The sequence below is a fragment of the Eumetopias jubatus genome, unplaced genomic scaffold (assembly GCF_037043125.1).
Source record: "Eumetopias jubatus isolate StellerSeaLion01/CBP00866 unplaced genomic scaffold, mEumJub1_p1.0 scaffold_10, whole genome shotgun sequence".
Lineage (NCBI taxonomy): Eukaryota > Metazoa > Chordata > Mammalia > Carnivora > Otariidae > Eumetopias > Eumetopias jubatus.
Window position 1 is genome coordinate 60559832 of NW_028274816.1, and position 21545 is coordinate 60581376.

Sequence of the window (21545 nt, forward strand, 5' to 3'; positions counted from 1 at the left end):
GCCATTTTGCTATGGGAATATAGGAATAATTCATCTGAGCAAAGAGGCCCATGGATGGTTTTTGACATCAAAACTGACATCGAGTGTGTGGTCCTGAGATTGTAAACATGACTAGAGGCAGGAAAAGATGGAGAGAAACCACAGAAGTCTGCTCCAAGATCGAGGTGATGTTTGTTGATGTGAAGAGATGACTTTGGTAAGCAAATTAAAAGCACAATGCAACCTTTTCAAAATATATTTCAATTTGTTATCAAATTTTGATGGGGAAAAAAAGAAAATGAATAGAAAACCTCAGTCACTACACAAACCACACAACACATTCATTTTTTTTAAAGATTTTATTTATTTATTTGAGAGAGCGAGAATGAAAGAGAGAGAGAGAGAGCACAAGAGGGAAGAGGGTCAGAGGGAGAAGCAGACTCCCCGCCGAGCAGGGAGCCCGATGCGGGACTCGATCCCGGGACTCCAGGACCATGACCTGGGCCGAAGGCAGGCGCCCAACCAACTGAGCCACCCAGGCGCCCCAACACATTCATTTTTAATAGCTTTCTGATCAAAACTATAAAGATAATGATGTTTTTAGAGAAACACAAAAGGGGGAGCCTGGGTGGCTCAGTTGGTTAAGCAACTGCCTTGGGCTCAGGTCAAGATCCTGGAGTCTCAGGATCGAGTCCCACAGCCAGTCCCTCAGCAGGGAGTCTGCTTCTCCCTCTGACCCTCCCCCTTCTCATGTGCTCTCTCTCTCATTCACTCTGCTCAAATAAATAAATAAAATCTTTTTCAAAAAAAAAAAAAGCACAAAAGGATTCTATCTCTGTGGTCTTGGTATAAGGGAAGATTTCCAAAAATGATAAAAATCACTAACCATGAAGGGTGAACTGACAAATTGGATCACATTAAAATTAAGAACTTCTCTGCATCACAAGCTCAAGAGAACAAAATACAGATATAGAGAGAAGACAAAGGACTTACTCTCATCATATATACAAAACTACAAAGATTGAAGAAAAACAGTAAAAATGGGCACAATGACCAATTAAACACTTTGAAAAAGAGATTATCCAAAGTTTAATGCCCAACTCCATACTAACAGGAAGTGTCAAACAAAAAAAAGGAAATAAAAACAAGACTTGGTAACATCACAAACCAACCAGAAGGCTACTGTGATGGGGCGCCTGGGTGGCTCAGTTGGTTAAGCATCTGCCTTTGGCTCAGGTTATGATCCCAGGGGTCCTGAGATTAAGTCCAGTGTGGGGCTTCCCGCTGAACGGGGAGTCTGCTTCTCCCTCTGCCCCTTTCCCCACTCATTCATTCTCTCTCTCTCAAAAGTAAAATCTTAAAAAGAAAAAAAAAAAGGCTACCATGAAAATGACATAAATTACTAAGTTTTGGAAAGCATGTGGTAAGCCAGAAATCCCATACACTGCTGGTGGGTGTGAAAATTTGTACAAATATTTTTGCAAAGTGTTTGGGAGTATTTATTAAAGCATAACATATTTAAACATATTCCCTAACGATTCGCTCCCACATATATAGCCAGGAGATAAGTGTGCATGTTTCAACAAAAGACAAATTATAAATTTTACATGCCAGTACTACTCATGATAGTCCTGCACTGACAGCCATCCACTTGTCCAGTAACAGTAGAATGATGCACTCAGCGGATATTCACACAATGGAATTGGAACCTTCCGTTCTAATGAGTGATACGCAATAAATACAAATAAATTCACAAAGAATAGTTGGAAAGAAAAGATGCCCAATATAAAAGAGTTCCTGGGGTGCCTGGGTGGCTCAGTGGTTAAGCATCTGCCTTCAGCTCAGGTCATGACCGGGGGTCCTGCGATCGAGTCCTGAATTGGGCTCCCTGCTCACTGGGGGGCCTGCTTCTCCCTCTCCCACTCCCCCTGCTTGGGCTCTCTCTCCCCTCTCTCACTCTCTTAGATAAATAAAATCTTTAAAAAATAATAATGAAAGAGTTCCTGTTCTGTGATTACATTTACATAAAGTAGAAAAATGAGGACAGCAATCTTTTGCCTTACGTGTTAAAAGAGTGCTGAACTTTGGGGAAAGTTACTGAGGAGCTCAAGGAGAATTTTAGAGGACAAATAATATTCTGTTTCTTGATCTCACTGGCTTATAGAAATGTGATCAGTTTGTGAAATTACACTGAGCTGTTACTTATGATCTCCACGTGTGCTTTACTTTAAAAAAAAAATCATCAAAAAAGAGAGATGTAGATAATTAGATAAATATCATAATGTATGTGTTGACAAGTTGAAATTAAAAGTATGATGTAGGGGCGCCTGGGTGGCTAAGTCATTAAGCGTCTGCCTTTGGCTCAGGTCATGATCCCAGGGTCCCAGGATCGAGCCCCGCATCGGGCTCCCTGCTCCGCGGGAAGCCTGCTTCTCCCTCTCCCACTCCCCCTGCTTGTGTTCCCACTATTTATTTTACTTTATAAATAAATAAAAGTACGATGTAATTTCACACTGTGATGAGATTTATTTTTATTTTCTTAAAGATTTTATTTATTTGACCTAGAGAGACACAGCGAGAGAGGGAACACAAGCAGGGGGAGTGGGAGAGGGAGAAGCAGGCTTCCCATAGAGCAGGGAACTCGATGCAGGGCTCGATCCCGGGACCCTGGGATCATGACCTGAGCTGAAGACAGATGCTTAATGACCAAGCCACCCAGGCGCCCCTGTGATTAGATTTAAAAAGCATTTTTTGTTTTTGTTTTTGTTTTTTAAAGCATGCCTTAATTTCTAGTTAAAACAATATGGTACTGAGGACACAATTCACAGAAATAGAATGAAAAGTAGAGTTATTTTAATAAAATCTACTCAGGAAAACATAAGAAACAAATAATAAAAAATAGATTAGGGTATAAGGAAAAACACAAAAACTTGGTAAGTCCAAACCCCATTATCTCCATTGTAATATTAAACATAAATAAACCAAATGTTCCTAGCAATGCCAAACTTTGCTTGAATATATCCCACTGGAATTTTCCTAGAGCTATAACGAAAAGAGGAGGAAAGAATTGGAAAAAAAACAAAACAAAAACAAAGAAAGAAACAAAAACACACCTCATGTAGTGATAACCAATCAAACAACCAGCATGGCAATATATCATCTAGAATAATCTTTAACACTAAAGGAGTTTGTCACTGTTATTCACAGTGTTTTCAATACCTAAATATACGCCATTTCAATATTCTAAGTGAAGAATAACAATCTGTGTATGTGTGCATATCTACACACATATATGTAAAAATACACACACACACGTACATATAGGGAAACATTTATTTTTCACTCATGAGACATTAAAACAATCATCACAGATAGCTGGTATCATCAACATGGCGAATAAGGTCCAGTGGGTGGCTCAATCAGGTAGGTAAGTGTTTGACTCTAGATTTCAGCTCAGATCATGATCTCGGAGTTGTGAGACAGAGCCTTACAGCTGGCTCCCACATCCTGCACCAAGCTGGGCATGGGGGCTGACTGAGATTCCCTCTCTCCCAATCAAAAAAAAAAAAAAAGATGGTGACATACCTAGTTCCCACTTCAATACTTTTCTTTCCTTTTTTTTTTCTTTTATTTATTTACTTCAGCGAGAGAGAGAGAGAGAGAGAGAGCAAATTAGAGCATGGAGGGGGGAAGGGCAGAGGGAAAAGCAGACTCCCCATTGAGCAGGGAGCCTGATTCAGGGTTGGACCCCACGACCTCAGGATCATGGCCTGAGCTGAAGGCAGATGCTTAACCAACTGAGCCACCTAGGCGCCCCCCCCCAACTTCAGTACTCTTCATAATAAGCTCAACCAGCAATTAATTATTCACATATGACATCACTGGGCAATTCTCAGTGCTCAGGGGTGAGGCTGAAACACACCCCCTGGACCACAGAGACCAAGAAGGACAACATTAGAAGGGTAAGATCAGGTTGATCACAACGCACCTCCCCGGGACCAGCACAGTGCCCCACCATGAGGGACCAGCAGGAACTATAATTGTTCCACTAAGAAAAAGAGAGCCCACGGTGGGCACCCAGTATTCCCCAAAGGGCAATCTACTTCCTGGATGGCCACTTAGGTCTCATCTCAATGGGATCCCTGGGGGAACCTGTGGTGCTGGACACTGGGGATCCTACAGACATGGAGAAGGTGGGTAGGACTTACAGCTACCAGTGCTCGGATCTTGGAAGACTCCCGGACCAGACTGTGTTCTCCCTTGCAGTCACACCCATTCAGAGATCCAGCGACTCTGCCCTCTTGTGGGGCTGAGATCAATGCAGCTGGTCAAGGAGCTTTGTCAACAGCTATGCCTGAGTTGGGTCTGCAGCCAACACGTTGAGCTAGAGCACAGAGGCCATTCTATGACCCTATCTGGGAAGGCCTGCAAGTTGGAAGTCACTTTCCACTGCTCGGCAGAGCCTCTAGTCCCTGCACCCTCCACCATCAAGCATGAACAAAGACCCTGGGCAACCACAGAGCCTATCTTATAGGCCTATGGGGAGAGAGCCAAGCCAGCAACACTGTCCAAGTGTTGAGTATAACCTTGACTCTGCAGGACCAGGGAGCTTGAACAGTGAACCAGGGCAGTCTCAGAGTGAAGTCTATTGTACTGCCCAGAAACAGAGAACGGCCTTCAGTCCTGCCAAATGTTTGAGCATAACCTCTGGTCCCATCTGATAGGGACTTGCCAGCATTGGCTTGGAAAACACTCAGGAGCCCACAGTCCCCAATGGACACATCCCTGCCCTCTGTGAACATAAGAAGAAGGATTCCAAGAAAAATCTGGACCAGAGAAATCTTCCCAATTTTCAAACGCACACAGGCTATTTGGTTCTATTTCAAAGTTCAATGTTCACATTCAAATAGTGAAGATTCAGCATGTAACATGACTTCTGGGCTACCGTTTTCATGAAGAACCAAGTCTGACATGTCCATTTTCACAGCGCGTACAATGGCAGCAGTCTCACGCATTTGTTTAGCTACACTCTCAATAATACTTCCATACTATCCTCATTAAAAGCACCATAATGTCCCAGCAGTTACAAAAAGGAAGAAAAGCTATAACATATAAATGCAGGGAAAATTAATCACAAATAATTTGAGGTTTAAGGTCACTGGGAAAAAGAGATTATTAGTGACATCATCCCACTGCTTTTACAAGTACAAGTGACCCTTGAATAATGCAGGGGTTCGGCTTACTCATCACCCATGAAGTTGATAATCCGTGTATAACTTTGACTCCTTAACACTTAATTTAATAGCCTACTGTTGACAAGAACAGTCAATTTAATTATTCAAAACAGTCAATTAATATGTATTTTATATATGTGTTATATGCGGTATTCCTACAATAAAGGAAGCTCAGAAGAAGAAAATGTTACGAAAATCAGAAGGAAGAGAAAATATATTTACGATATGTATTATAAATAAATCTGACCACAGTGGACCATACTTCAAACCCATGTTGTTCAAGGGTCAAGTGTACTTCGTGTTACTGTCTGTTTACCTGCAACCCTGATGAAGCTGGGGTAGGCTAAGGTTGTGTCGAGTAACATTTCTTTTATTACACATTAGTGTTAACACATTAAAATTCATTGTTATTAATTAAATGTATTAAATTCAAACATACTGTAAACAAACCACTGAAAAATCACTATATGATCTTTGGTCAAAATGCCCATTACATCATTCAAGAACCATCCCCCGTTCACCTGATATAATGATCTGTGAGTTGTGCTTTCCATGCTTTTCAACTGAGGCTAATTATTGAGTAAATGAGGATTTACAATAATTTTACACCCTTTTAGGGAAGAGTTTGCTATACTTTGCTCAGTTATCTGTGAATATTTCTTTTATTTCAACCGAATAACAAATATTTACAAGTATCAACTACTATAATGATGAAGATACATCCAGCTTTAAATAACCTACCACTGTATTCTCCTTAAACAGCAAATGACAATACTACTTAAAATTTAGAATGTTTGCGTTTTACTCTAATGCAAATAATAATGCCCTGAATCCCTACTTCATCAGGAATTATTTCACTCTTATATGTCAACCACACACAACATCTCCATGTGGACTTTCCTCATGTATTTCATGCTATAGCCTCCTTAATGTTGCATGGAAAAGTAGGTTATGAATGAATTCCCCACCAGAGTGCCCTCATGTTGGTAAGACAGCAAGAATCAAATCATTTTGCACGCACACAAGCAATAAAGGCTTAGCATGAGTTGATTTCAGAGTAAAATTAATATTTGCCATGCAAAATATCTCAAATATAGTCAAAAGAAAAAAAGAGACACACTGAAACTAATAATCCTTCTCCAGATATCTAGCCCCCCTTGATCCTTTCGGGCATATTAAGAGACAGTTCACCACTGAATAACACGGGTTTGAACAGCTTGGGCCAATTTATACATAGATTTTTTTTCTTTTTTATGAATATAGTGTAGTACTGTAAACATGTTTTCTCTTTGTTATGATGTCCTTAATATTTTCTTTTATTAACCTTACTTTATTATAAAAATATTGTATAGGATACAGACAACATAAAAAGAAGGGGATGATTAACTGTTCATATTCTAGGTAAGGTTTCTGGTCAACAATAGGCTTTTTTTTTTTTTTAAGATTTTATTTATTTGACAGAGAGAGAGACACAGAGAGGGAACACAAGCAGGGGGAGTGGGAGAGGGAGAAGCAGGCTTCCCGCGGAGCAGGGAGCCTGATGCCGGGCTCGATCCCAGGACCCTGGAATCATGACCTGAGCCGAAGGCAGACGCTTAACGACTGAGCCACCCAGGGGCCCCTAGGCTATTTCTTTAAAAAAAAGATTCTATTTACTTATTTGAGAGAGAGAGCAAGAGCAGGAGGAGGGGCAGAGGGACAGGGAGAAGCAGACTCCCCACTGAGCAGGGAGCCCGATGCGGGACTCGATCCCAGGACCCTGGGATCGCGACCTGAACCGAAGGCAGACGCTTAACCGACCGATCCATCCAGGCTCCAAACAATAGGGTATTTCTATGGAAAAGTAGGTATGGTTTTGAGTTTTGGGGACTCAAAAGGTGCCTGGGTGGCTCAGTCAGTTAAGCATCTACCTTAGGCTCTGCCTTCGGCTCAGGTCATGATCCCAGGGTCCTGGGATGGAGCCCCGCATCGGGCTCCCTGCTTCTCCCTCTCCCACTGCCCCTGCTTGTGTTCCCTCTCTCGCTGTCTCTCTCTGTCAAATAAATAAATAAAATCTTTAAAAATAAAAAAATAAAATAAAATCTTCCTAAGGTCACAACACCTTGAAACCTTCTCCAAATTAAGAATTGTGTGAGATAAGTATTGCAAAGTGATGTCTGGATAAAGACCCTCGGGTGTATATCTAAACTGGAAACTTTGCAACAAGGAGGGATTATGTGTTGGTGGAAGTGTAACAAACCCTCTGGAAAGCACTTCTCAAATCAATCACATTTAGACATTTTATCTCCACTTTTAAATGTCTAACATTCTGAAACTTGTCAGTTAACAATTAAGCCAATCTTGTATTTGAAATCGTTTGAATGATTACTTTTAGCTTGGGCTAGGTGACTTTCCAGAATTTCCAAATACCGTTCAAAAACATATGTATGTTTAAAAAATGGATTATCATCCCTGGGTTCGAAGACATTGTTCTGCAAATATAACTGACTTGGGCGCCTGGGTGGCTCAGTTGGTTAAGCGACTGCCTTCGGCTCAGGTCATGGTCCTGGAGTCCCGGGATCGAGTTCCGCATCGGGCTCCCTGCTCAGCGGGGAGTCTGCTTCTCCCTCTGACCCTCTTCCCTCTCGTGCTCTCTATCTCTCATTCTCTCTCTCTCAAATAAATAAATAAAAATCTTTAAAATATATATATATAACTGACTTAAGGTGAGGTTTTCCCGAATGTTTTATATCCCTGAACTTTTGTGGCACTAAGGATTTCATTATAGTAACTGTCACAATTTGGTTATATCCATCATAATGTCCTTCACATTCCCAGTCATTCATAAGTATAAATACTTATTTCCACAGCTTCCACATCTTCCCATACCACTCTACAAACTGAATCTCCTTTCCCTGTCTTTGCCAACAGGCCTTGGATGTTATGGAAAGACACGACTTAAAGATATAAAATAAGTTATCACACTTAGTACACTGACATGCCTATATGTTAAAATGCTCGTATGTGGAATTAATACTCATCATAGCACTTCAGCAGAAGGGAGAAATAGCAACCACCAGGACTGTGCTCCTCCATGGAGACAAAAATGGAACAACTTACCTTTTAGAGTGCTCCAGAAGCCAGTTAGGAGAACATAGCATCCCCAGGCAAGTACAAAGGAAGAAGAGCCTCATCAAAGAGACAAGGAAAGCTTGTGACACTTGCCCACAATAGCCACTCACCCTCCCAGATACTCCATGGCAACACTGAGAAAACTCGTACCTCTCCTCAGGAAAGAAACAAATGAGTGACCTATATGTTCAATGATCTGGCTTCTTGGCTGCTGCCTGAGGGACTTGTTTCTGTCATGCATGACATGGGAGGCAGAGGAAATGACAGCACCTTCTTGATGCAGTGTGGTGGCTGCTCAGACCAAAGGTGAGCATTTGTTCAACCCATGGAGAGAACACAGAGCTGAAGACAAACAAAGAGAGGAAGCTTTCACGGACATAAAGTAGTAACTACAGTTTTAAACCTGGGAAATTCCAAAATTCAGAAATGATAAATTCTGAATAAATAAATCACAGAACATGTGTGAGAGGTCCCAGAATTACTATTATTTGTGTTCCTCTCTGCAAAGCAAGTCCATAATCTTGGGCTCAGGGGCTGCTTTTCTAAAATCCACGTATGTCAACAAAATATAATAAAGCATAGGGCGCCTGGGTGGCTCAGTCGTTAAGTGTCTGCCTTCAGCTCAGATCATGATCTCAGGGTCCTGGGATCGAGCCCCGCATTGGGCTCCCTGCTCAGCGGGAAGCCTGCTTCTCCCTCTCCCACTCCCCCTGCTTGTGTTCCCTCTCTCACTGTGTCTCTGTCAAATAAATAAAAAATATTTAAATATATATATATATATATATAATAAAGCATACAAAGAAACAGAAAAATGTGTTCCAAACAGAGGAATGAAGTAAATCTCCAAAGCTGGCCTTAAATTAATATAGAACTATTATTAGCTGCCTAACAAAGAATTCATATAACCATCATAAAGATGTTCATGGAGGAAGAAAACAGAGAGTTAACTAAATGGTATCAGGGAAACTACGCATGACCAAAATGGAAATCCAGACAGACAGAAAGTATAACAACAATGAACCAGAAATTGGGAGCTGAAGACAACAGTCAGCGGATTTAAAAATCCACCAAGGGGTCAGCCATAGACTTGATTAATCAGAAGAAAGAATCAGACATCTTAAAGACACCTTATTTTAAATTCTCTACTGAAAAGATCAAAGAAAAATGTGGAAAAGGAGAGTCTAAGGGACTCACGGGAGACCAACAAGTGGACCGATACGTGCACTGAGGGGACCCCATACGGAGAGGAGAGCTAAGGGGGCAGAGACCTGACGTCAAGAACTAAAGGCCTGTACATCCCATGTATGCGGAAAGAGACTAACTCGACAAGCTCAGTGGATTCAAAACAGGATAAATCTCAAGACATGAACACAGTGACACATCATAATTAACTTATCACAAATCACAGGTGAAAAGAAAATTCTGAAACAGCATGACAAAACCAACCATCTTGTACAAGAGAGCTTTATAAGATTAGTAGTGGGATTCTCAGCAGACCTGATCGGAAGAACTGTATGGGAAAATATATTCACAGACTGACAGATCAAAAAACAGCCACCAAGAATACTTTACCTGGCAAAGCGGTTTTCCATGAATGTAGAAATGAAGACTTTCCCAAGTAAAAAGCCCTCTACGTTTACCAGTAGACCTGTCCTACAAGAAACGTTAAAGGAAGTCTTTCTAGGTGAAATAAAAGGATTGTGAACAGTAACTGAAACCACATGACAACATAAAGCTCTCAGCTAAATGTCAACATTTACACAATTATAGAAACCTGTACTATTGTAATTAAGTAGCACGTCACTTTTATTTCTGCTACAGAATCTTTTTATATAAAAGCATAAAATCATAAACCTAGGTAACAAAGTACACAACATAAAAGAATTTGTGATATTGGTAACAAAGTGGGTGCAGGGGTGGAGATGATAAGTAGAAGAGTTTTGTAGGCAATTGACAAGAGCACTTTAAAATGGTCTGTTATACCTTTAAAATGTTTTAAGTAATTTCTAATGTAACTTATCAAAAGTACAGAGAAGACACAGAAGTTAATGAGAATGATATCAAAGCATGTCATGGGTATAACACCACAATTAAGGATATAATGTAATACCAAAATTTGATTCAGAGGTATAAAAATGTTTAAAAATTACACTGAATTCACAAGAAGTGTTTCTCACATGCAAAGGGAATATAAATTCACCAATAGCTGATGAAATTTATTCTAATATTATAACAACTCACCTAAACATGATACAACACTCACTGAACACTAACCAATAAAAAAAAAAGTCACAAGATGAGTCATAATCAAAGTATGCATGGGTGGTATTTATACAGACAAATACATACATAATTTTATTGATAAAGAGCATAAAGCTGATTCATATGTGAGATAAACTCACATTGTCTTGAAATCTACTGAGTTGAAAATTGTCATCCTATAATAAAATACACAGGCAACAACAATATCACAACTAAATAATGTTGTGGAGGGTCCCATACAAAAGTAAGCACATTATTACGGAATTGCAAAAGCAGAATAAGACAAAATTTAACCCAAAGAAGTCTACATAAAAATATATGAATTTTTTAAAGGAAACCTTCTATATAAGCGTAATTTTAAACTGTGACTATGTACCCATGAAAAACAAGTATTTTGAATTACTGACATGCCTAAATTGACAGTAAAATTGTAAAGAATATTCATTAAAATCAACCATGAATAGCTCTAATGAATGAACACTTAAAAGACATTAAAAAATGTATTATGTTATTAACATGTCCCTCCTCTTACACAAAATGCAAGGCTATAATCCACTCTTTAGAAACAAGCAGCCTGGGGTGCTGGGTGACTCAGTAGGTTAACATCCAACTCTTGATTTCACCTCAGGTCACAATCTCAGGGTTGTGGGATTGAGCCCCTCAGGTGGTCTGTTTAGGATTCTCTTCCTTTACCCCTCCCCGCACTAGTGCTGGCTCGTTCTCTGTCTCTCATAAATAAATAAATTTTAAAAAAGAACCAAGCACCCAAAGAAATACCCTTCATTTTGAAATAAGAGTATCAAAATTGTAAAATATGCCAGCAATCACTTTGTAAAAAATAAATACTGGGAATTAAATTCGGATACATTCTGAGGAAGAAAAACCTAACAGTTAATTTTTCCTAAAGTAAAATTAAATTTATAAACAAAACTTTTTTTTTAAATATGGGGATTTTCCACCTCACTTCTTAGCAGCATATGCCCATGTCATATTACCACTATTTATATAAAAAAATTAGAGATGAATCTGACATATAATAAGTGAAAACACATGACAAAAATCACAACTTCATATCATACAAAATTCTAAAATGATGCAATTATTAATAAATAAAATAACAATTGAGACTTTATTATAGGCTGCAAGTTCTAAGTTCTAAATGTTCTAGCTCCCTTATGGCATTAATTTATAATTTATGTAGGAATTCTAGGACACAAAAAGATACATGATTTCACCACTGAGGAATGCAACACAGAGTAGAACTTTCTAATATTAGTCAATACAAAGAAAAATGAACCTTTGAAGAGAAATAAGGGATTAGATTTTCTCATTTTAGGGGGGTGCTTTATCTGATGAGATTACTGAGTCTCAATTTTGTTCAATTAAAATTAAAGCCTCCATAACATTGGAAAGCATAAACCAGAAAACACCAGATATCGATCAACAGTGTTCCCATGACTTCTGCACCAAACCCCAGTATGTCCACTGCTACCATGACACACTTCTCATACGAGGCAAAACAGAACTTAGAAAAGGTTTAGCATAGAGTTCCTCAGAAACGGGGAGATTTTCCCAGGGCCCTCACAGCTGTAGAGAAGCTCTCAGACTATGGAGGGCCCCCCACTCCCAGGGGAGTCCCCTGGCCCTCCCTGTGGATGTGACGGACCATCACTGGAGCTGAAGGAGAATCTCGAGAGAATGTAAGAGCCTGATAAGGTTGGATAGCAGACGTCCCACCGTGAGAGGGAGAGAAATAAAACTAGGCTTCTCACACTAATTTGCATTCAAGGAGAGCTACTTAAAACACACTTTAAGGTCAATCTTCCTGCTTCACATTTGGACCTCACCTCTGTCAGCTGCTTCATTCAGTCTCACCTACCTGGATGGAAGGCTACTCTCTTCTTTCTCTTCATATCCCAGAGCTCCTTCTCTTGCTCCAAAAAGAGGACCAGGTTTGGCTTCCACACAACGAGATCTGTTTAACAGAAAAAAGTATTGCTGGAGATTCTAACTTTCAATCCAAAACTGTGCTCAGCAGAGAAGAGAGGACATTGGAGAATTCTAGAAAATTATTTCCCAAATGCTGTTAACCAACGGCCCCTTTAGAACACAAGTAGGGGTTTCGAATATTCACATCATGACCTCCACTTCCAAGCACTACTGATACAATAATAAAGAGTAATAATTGGAGTTTAGGATGTAGGCAGTACCATTTTATGTCACTGAATATGTAGAATTACCACAAATCTACAGAATTGATGATATTACCCTAACGAAGGGCGAAGCTAAAGCTGAAAAGGAAATACCGTGAAAATTTTTCTCTACAAACCCCTACTTATTTCCCCTATTGCCTGGATCTGAATTCCAGTCGTGCAAAGAATCTTTGAAGAGATGGTTTTCAAAGGAAGGAACAAATCCGTGTGTGGTTTGGAAATATGGAAAAAGTCATCCTCACCCAGGAAGAGGAGGTGTCCGTAGTTCTCTAACATCACATCCCTGTACAATTGCCACTGACTGTGGTTCAGGCATCCCCACTCCTCCTGAGAGAACTCTATGGCCACATCGCTGAATGTCAGCACTGGTGAGCACAGAGGCCAACGCAGGGCTCAAGCCCATGACCCATGAGATCATGAAGTGAGCCAAAATCATGAGTCAGACACTTAAGCTACTAAGCCACTCAGGTGGCCCTCTTAATTAGCTTCATATTCTGATTTACCCTAGGGCAGCAACAAGAACACAGAAGTTATAATGTGTCCTTCAGTGTGCCTCAGGCACTGATACTAATTTGCTTATTATTACAGCTGATGTTAACTTCTTTTACTTGGCTTGGTGCTCTCCGCCAGATTCCTCCTTAATTTATCTCTTAATCAATCATAATGATTGGATGGATTTACTGAAAAATGTGTGTAGAATCCATCACATTCAAACTAGAAACTCCTTTCTTCTGAGTTTCTCTTTGCTTGTAGTTTCCAATGGAAAATGAAAGCTCTCTCGTTTGTGCACTGAAGATTCTGACTTGTGGGAGTGTGGGTTCTAAGTCAATGAGGCCTCCAACTTTTAAGATTTCATTGTATTTCACACTCATGTCACAGACACATTCTTTTGTTTACTTATTTGTATTTTCGAGAAAAGAAAACATGAATCATATAGTTAACATATTGAAGTGTCTCTGTGTCCAAAGCTATGACTTTTCATATGGGTAGATAAACTTATTTTATTTCACATGGCACAGAGTACAACACAGAATGGCATATACCATCAACGCACCATTTGTTGTCACGAGTGAACACTGTGATAGCAGAGAGACTGTATATCTAAAGACGGACATTAGGGAGAGCAATATATCATGGGCTCTTAAGAAACAGAGAAATTGGGCGCCTGGGTGGCTCAGTTGGTTAAGCGACTGCCTTCGGCTCAGGTCACGATCCTGGAGTCCCAGGATCGAGTCCCGCATCGGGCTCCCTGCTCAGCAGGGAGTCTGCTTCTCCCTCTGACCTTCTTCCCTCTCATGCTCTCTCTCTACCATTCTCTCTCTCTCTCAATAAATAAATAAATAAATCTTTAAAAAAAAAAAAAGAAACAAATTTTTTGTTACTGGAAGTTACATGCACAGAGAATATACCTGACCAAATGGGTTTGACAAGTTGCAAATTTTCTGCATCCTATGACTGTTATTGGTGTTCTCCTGAAAAAAGCAAGTCCATAAAGACTAGGAGACCTAGGTTGTTTAAATTCCCAAATCTCAAAAGATCAAAAATCATACAAAGAGGAAAAACAAGGCATGCTGAAAGAAACAAAATACATCCGCAGAAACTGGCTGCAGGTTATGGACATCTATATTACCTGATAACCATCTAAATGATGATTAAATAGCTAAAAGAGTTAAACAAAATATTCAAACTATGTTAGAACAAAATCAAAATGTCAATGAGAAAGTATAATCAAGGAACAAAAAATGAGAGCTGACAGTAGTACAACAGTACAATAACTGCATCTGAAACGTCACCAGAGAGATTAATGACTTGATCAAGCAAAATAAAGAAAGAAAAAACTTTAAGATAATTCATTAAAATTATGAAGTTACAGGGAGCACAAAATAAAAATGAAGACATGGGACAAATGCCTGAGGGACTCACTGGACACCATCAAGGAGACCAATATACACATCAAGGGGACCCAATGAGGTAAAGAGAAATAAAAGGGGGCAGAGAGCTTATATGAAGAATTAATGGCTTAAATGTCCCTCATTTGAGGAAAGAAACAGGCCTAAAATATCAAGCAGCACAATGAATTCCAAATAAAATAAATTCAAAGATATCCACACAGATACACAATATAATCAAACTATCAAGAATCACAAACAAAAAGATTAAGCAACTCAGGGTGTATAACAGAGCTTCTACAGCATTATCAGTAGATTTCTCAGCAACAGCCTCATATAAAGAAAACAGTATACAATCTAACAGTCATGAATGAAGAAAAATTACCAAGAATACTCCGTCAAAATGAAGGACAAGTAAAAAATTTCCCAGAGAACTACTTGTTACAATTTCAGCACCATTAGACTAGCCCTACAGAAAATGCTAAGATATCATACAGAGAATTTTCTAACATTGTCATACTGTAGCACAAGTCACTTTATTACACACAAAACAATAGGAAAAAGAAGTATGTTTAGCCCAAGAATTAGCAGAGGGGTGGAAATTTTAACATGCAACATAAATCAATAAAAATAAGATATAGCAAGGGGCACCTCAGTAGCTCAGTCAGTTGAGCGTCCAACTCTTGATTCCGGCTCCTGTCACGATTTCAGGGTCGTGGGATGGAGCCCCACAAAAGGCTCTGTGCTCAGTGTGGAAGTCTGCTTGGGGTTCTCTCTCTCCCTGTCTCTCTGTCCCTCCCCCTGTTTTCGGTCTCTAAATAAATAAATATGTAAATAAATAAAATATTTTAAGAAATAGGATATGGAAAAAATAAAAAGCAATCAACAAAACAAAGAGTTGGTTTTCTGAAAAGATCCAGACAAATGACACACCCTTTACTAAATCAAGTAAAAATAACAGAAGACTCAACTAAAACCACATTAGAACTGATGCCAGGACGCCTGGGTGGCTCAGTCGGTTAAGCGTCTGCCTTTAGCTCAGGTCATGATCTCAGGGTCCTGGGATGGAGCCCCGCATCGGGCTCCCTGCTCAGCAGGGAGTCTGCTTCTCCCCCGCCTGCCACTCCCCCGCTTCTGCTCTCTCTCTGGCAAATAAATAAATAAAATCTAAAAAAAAAATAAAATAAAAAACTGATGCCATAGAAATAATAATAAGAGGCGATAAAGAAAAATTATATGCCAACAAATGGATACCAAAAACCATGTGTATAAATGTCATAAAAGATACAATCTGTTAGGGCGCCTGGGTGACTCAGATGGTTAAGCAACTGCCTTTGGCTCAGGTTGTGATCTCCAGGTCCTGGGATAGAGCCCTGCGTCAGGCTCCAGGCTCAGTGGGGAGTCTGTTTCTCCCTCTCCTTCTGCCTCTCCCCCTGCTTGTGCTCTGTCTCTCTCTCAAATAAATAAATCTAAAAAAAAAAAAAGATACAATCTGTACTCTATCATGACCAAAAAAAACAAAACAAAACGAGAAAACACCTCACAACAGACCTACAACTACTAAATAGACTGAAAAAAGTAACCAAAAACTCTGAAAGAAATTGCATAACCCAGATGAATTTTTGGCTAATTCAAGGAAACATTCAACGAAAACTTACATCAAACTTCAAACACTACCAACATGTGAAGAGAAGAGAAATTATCAGATCCCTTTCTATCCCCAGCCTTATCCAGGTATCAAAGCCAAAGACCCTACAGGTAAAGAATACAGACTACTACCCAAGATGAATATTCATGCAAAAGTCCACAATAAGATACAGCAAACTGAGAGGTGCCTGGGTGGCTCAGTCAGTTAAGCATCGGACTCTTGGTTTCCACTCAAGTCATTATCTCAGGGTCCTGAGATCCAGCCCCTTTGGACTTAGCACTCAGCAGGGAGCCTGCTTGGGATTCTCTCTCTCCCTCTCCTTCTGCCCTTCCCACTGCTTGTTCTATAAATACATACGTACATACATACATAAGATCTTTAATAAAATATAAAATAAAATACAGGGAGCTGATGGCAAAAGCACATTTTAACATTCTAAAGCATGAACAAGTGGGAATACTTCCTCAAATTCTAGAGTTTCAACATAATGAAAATATGTAAGATGTCCCGATAACAGAATAAAGGTCAAAAATAACATCACTTGGGCGCCTGGGTGGCTCAGTTGGTTAAGCGACTGCCGTCAGCTCAGGTCATGATCCTGGAGTCCCTGGATCGAGTCCTGCATCCGGCTCCCTGCTCAGCAGGGAGTTTGCTTTGCCCTCTGACCCTCCCCCCTCTCATGTGCTCTGTCTCTCTCATTCTCTCTCTCTCAAATAAATAAATAAAATCTTTAAAAAAAAAATAACATCACTTGAACTGATGTGGAAAAAGAATTTGACCATATTCAACACTGTTTCGTGATAAAGACATTCAACAAAATAGAAAGAGAAGGTAACCACCTCAATGTAGTAAAGGCCATATATGAAAATCCTAAAGGTAACACCATACTCTAGTTAAAGACTGAAAGCTTTTCTTCCATGATCAGGTAGAAAAGAATGAAGTAAATTCAACACTTCCATTCAACATACTACTTGATGTTTTACTTAGAACAATTAGATGACAAAAATAAATAAAAGGCATCCAAATTGGAAAAGAAAAAGTAAAATTGTATCTGTTCACAGACGATATACTCTTATATATAGAAAAGCCAAAAGAATCCACATTTTAAAAACCTTTTTAGGGCGCCTGGGTGGCTCAGTTGGTTAAGCGACTGCCCTCGACTCAGGTCATGATCCTGGAGTCCCGGGATCGAGTCCCGCATCGGGCTCCCTGCTCGGCGAGGAGCCTGCTTCTCCCTCTAACCCTCCCCCCTCTTATGTACTCTCTCTCTCTCATTCTCGCTCTCTCAAATAAATAAATAAATCTTTAAAAAAAAAAAAAAAAAACACCTTTTTAGGGTTGCCCGGGTGGCTCAGTTGGTTAAGTGGCTGCTTTCAGCTCAGGTCATGATCCCAGGCTCCTAGGATCAAGCCCCATGTCAGGCTCCCTGCTCAGTGGGAAGTCTGCTCCTCTCTCTCTCTCTCTCCCTACCCCTCCTCCTGCTCATGCTCTCTCTCTCTCTCAAATAAATATTTTTTAAATAAATAAATAAAATAAAAACCATTTAAAACTCAAATTTTACAAAGTTTCAAAATACAAGGTCACAGGGCACCTGGGTGGCTCAGATGGTTAAGCATCTGCCTTCGGCTCAGGTCATGATCCCAGGGTCCTGGGATCGAGCCCCACATCGGGCTCCTGGCTCAGCGAGGAACCTGCTTCGCCCTCTGCCTCTCTCCCTGCTCATGCTTTCTCTCTCTCTCTATCTCTGTGTCTCAAATGAATAAATAAAATCTTAAAAAAAAAAACAAAAAACAAAAAACAAAATACAAGGTCAACATGTAAAAATTAGGTGAGTTTCTACTAAGAAAAGAACACAAAAATAAAGAATATAATTACATTTATGTTAGCATCACAAAGAATGAAACGCTTAAGATTTAACATGACAGAGATAAAATCTCATGTGATGAAAATTATAAAATATTGCAGAGGTAACTAACTAAAGACAAAATAAGTAGGAAAACATCTATGGTGTTGGATTAAAATCTAATGGTATTAGATTAACATACATAATATTATTAAGGTGTCAATAATACCCAATGTGATGGACAGATTGAATGCAATCTCTCTCAAAATCCCAATGACATTTTTGCTGAAAGTATCAAAACCCATCTTATAACATTCATACAGAATGTCACAGAATATCACATATCCAGAATAATCTTTTTTTGAAAAGATTTTATTTATTTATTTGTGAGAGACAGAGAGAGTGAGTGAGAGCACAAGCAGGGGGAGCAGACGGCGGAGGGAGGAGCCTGACGTGGGGCTCGATCCCAGGACCCTGGGATCATGACCTGAGCCGAAGGAAAACGACCGACTAAGCCACCCAGGCATCCCACATATCCAGAATAATCTTGAAAATGATCAGTACCCTGGAGACATCACACTTCCTGACATTAAGCATCTTACAAAGCCAGAGTAAGCAAAATAATATTAAGAGGCATGACAGATAAGGAACAGTGGAACAGAAAAAAGAGCTCAGATATAAACTCTCATTTCAAAGGAACTTCAACAAGACCTCCTGCCTATACCACAAAATAGATAAAAAACAGCACCTTAAAACAGTGGTATTGAGAAAATCAGATACCTCCATGATAAGAATGATGATGGACTCCTACTCAAGACCACACACAAGTATTAACTCAAAATGGGTCGAACACTGAATTAAACATAAACATGTAAATATAAAGCTCCTAGAAAAAAAACGAGAAAAAGCTACGTGACTTTTGATATGACAATGATTTTTTTTAGATATGACACCCATGTTGGAAGCAACGAAATTAAAAATAAACCAGTGAGATTGTAACAAACAAAAACTTGTACATAGTAAAGAATGGAGTGAAAACAGAAACTACAGATGGGAACAAATTTTTGCAAAGCACCTGTGTGTAAAAAGGTTAATATCCAGAATTTATAAAGTAATGATACAACACAACATCAGAAACAACCTGAATGCTAAACGGGTAAAGCACTGAATAGACATTAATCCCCAAAAGGTACACACATGGCCAAAATGCATATAAAAGATGCTCCAAATCTGATAAATGATTAGTGAAATACAAATGAGAAACAACAAGGTATCACTTCACACCCAACAGGATGACCACTATGAAACAAACCAAAATTAACATGGCTTGGTAACTGATGTGGAGAAGTTAAAACTCATATGCACCGTTGCAGGGAAGGTAAAATGGTGGAACCAGTGTGAAAAACAGCATGGAGATTCTTCAAAAAATTAAAAACAAAATTATTCTGTGATCTACCCATCCCACTTTTGGGTTTATATCCAAAAGAATTCAGAGGAAGATCTGGAATTGGTATTTGCACATCCAAATCCACTGCAGCTTGACCCACAAAAGCAAGTAATAGGTAGAATCCACCCAAATGCTAATGGTTAGGTGGATGGATGAAGAAAATGTAGCATACACATACCATGGGATATTTTCCAACTTTGAAAAAGAAACAGATTTGTGACATGATACAACTTGGGTAAAACTTGAAAACATTATTTTTAGTGAAATAAATGACACAAAAAGACAGATACTATAGGATTCCACTGAGGTAAGATGGATCCATTGTGGTGACTGCTCAGAAAAAAAAGCTGACTGCTTATTCAAGCACTGGAGAGACTCATAGCTGCAGACAAACATCAGGGAAAATAACATACCATGGGTTCCAAAGAAGAAACAACAGAGCATTTTTTAACTGGGATATTTAAAAAACGCAGACATTACACATCCCCAGAATATGTTTGACAGGCCCCAGGATTATGCAGGACTATGCAGGCTAATGCACAGTTGAGTGTTATTTTTATTCTCCAGTACAAAGCAAGTCTATAAAGCCTGGGGCCAGAGGCTGTTTTTAATCCCCAAATCTCAGCAAAAGATCACAGGCATAAAAAGAAACAGAAAAATGTGTTCTAATCAAAGGACCAAAATAAAACTCAAGACTGGCTCTAAATTAATAAGGAATATTCATTACCTGACGAAGATTTCAAAATAATGATCACTAAGGTGCTCATGGAGAAAGAGAAAACAAATAGGTAGATAAATGATATCTGGAAACAGAAAATGACCAAAATAAAAATCCAAACAGAAAGTATAAAAAACAACTAAACAAACTGGGAGCTAAGAGTTCAATAACTGAATTTAAAAATACACTACGGGGTCAGAAACAGATTTCACCAAGCTGAAGAAAGAATCTGACATATTAAAGGCCCCTTGTTTTAAATTGTCCATTGATAGGAACAAAGAAAATACAGAAAAGGGCAGAGCCTAAGGGACTCATGGGGCACTGACATTGGAGCATTTTACATATTAAGGAGGTCCCCTCAAAAAGAGAGTGAAATGGGGCAGAAAATTGACATGAAGAACTAAGGGTTTATATCTCCCACAATTATGGAAAGAAAGAGACAAATTCAAGTAACTCAGTGAATTCTATGCAGGATAAATGTCAAGACATGAACACAGCGACACATCATAATTAACCTATCAAAAATTACACGTGAAAAGAGATTTTTGGAACAGCATGACAAAAGCAACTCATCTTGTACAAGAGGAGCTCCTGTGAAATTATTAGTGGGATTCTCAGCAAATCCCAAGAGGTGCATCGGATAATATGTTAAAGCACTGAAATAAAATATATATATATATATATATATATATATATATATATATACACACACACACACACACATATTCACACACACACACACACACACACACCAAGATACTCTATCTGGCAAAACTGTCCGAATATGGACAAAAGAAGGCTTTCCCAGGTAAAAACCCTGGAAGTTTACCACTAGATCTGCCCTCCAAGAAACGCTAAAGGGAATTCTTCTACTTGAAGTAAAAGAATTCTAAACACTAACTAAAACCACATAAAAATATAAAGCTCTCAGGTAAATGTAAATATTTACACAAATACAGAACGTGAAGTACAATAATGAGGTAGCACAAATCAATTTTATTTGTTACAGAATTTCTTTAAAAATAAAAGCATAAAAATCATAAATTTAGGTTATAGAGTATACAACATAAAAGATAAATTTTGGGATATCAGTAACATAAAGTGTATACAGGGGTGGTGATCCCAAGTAGTAGAACTTTGGATGCAATTGACAATATCAGTTTTAAATGGTTTGTTAGAGGGGCGTCTGGGTGGCTCAGTC

General features: G+C 39.1%; 1 protein-coding gene across 2 annotated transcripts in view; it reads right to left on the bottom strand.

The window, feature by feature from the left end:
- LOC114204296 (uncharacterized) overlaps positions 1-21545 on the bottom strand; it is a 58087-nt gene that overhangs the window by 20125 nt on the left and 16417 nt on the right. For both annotated transcript variants that reach the window (XM_088027796.1, XM_088027797.1), the window contains one exon: positions 12466-12561. In XM_088027796.1, the coding sequence (XP_087883922.1) occupies positions 12466-12499 (34 nt within the window). In that variant the 5' untranslated portion in view covers positions 12500-12561. The remainder of the gene's footprint in view (positions 1-12465; positions 12562-21545) is intronic.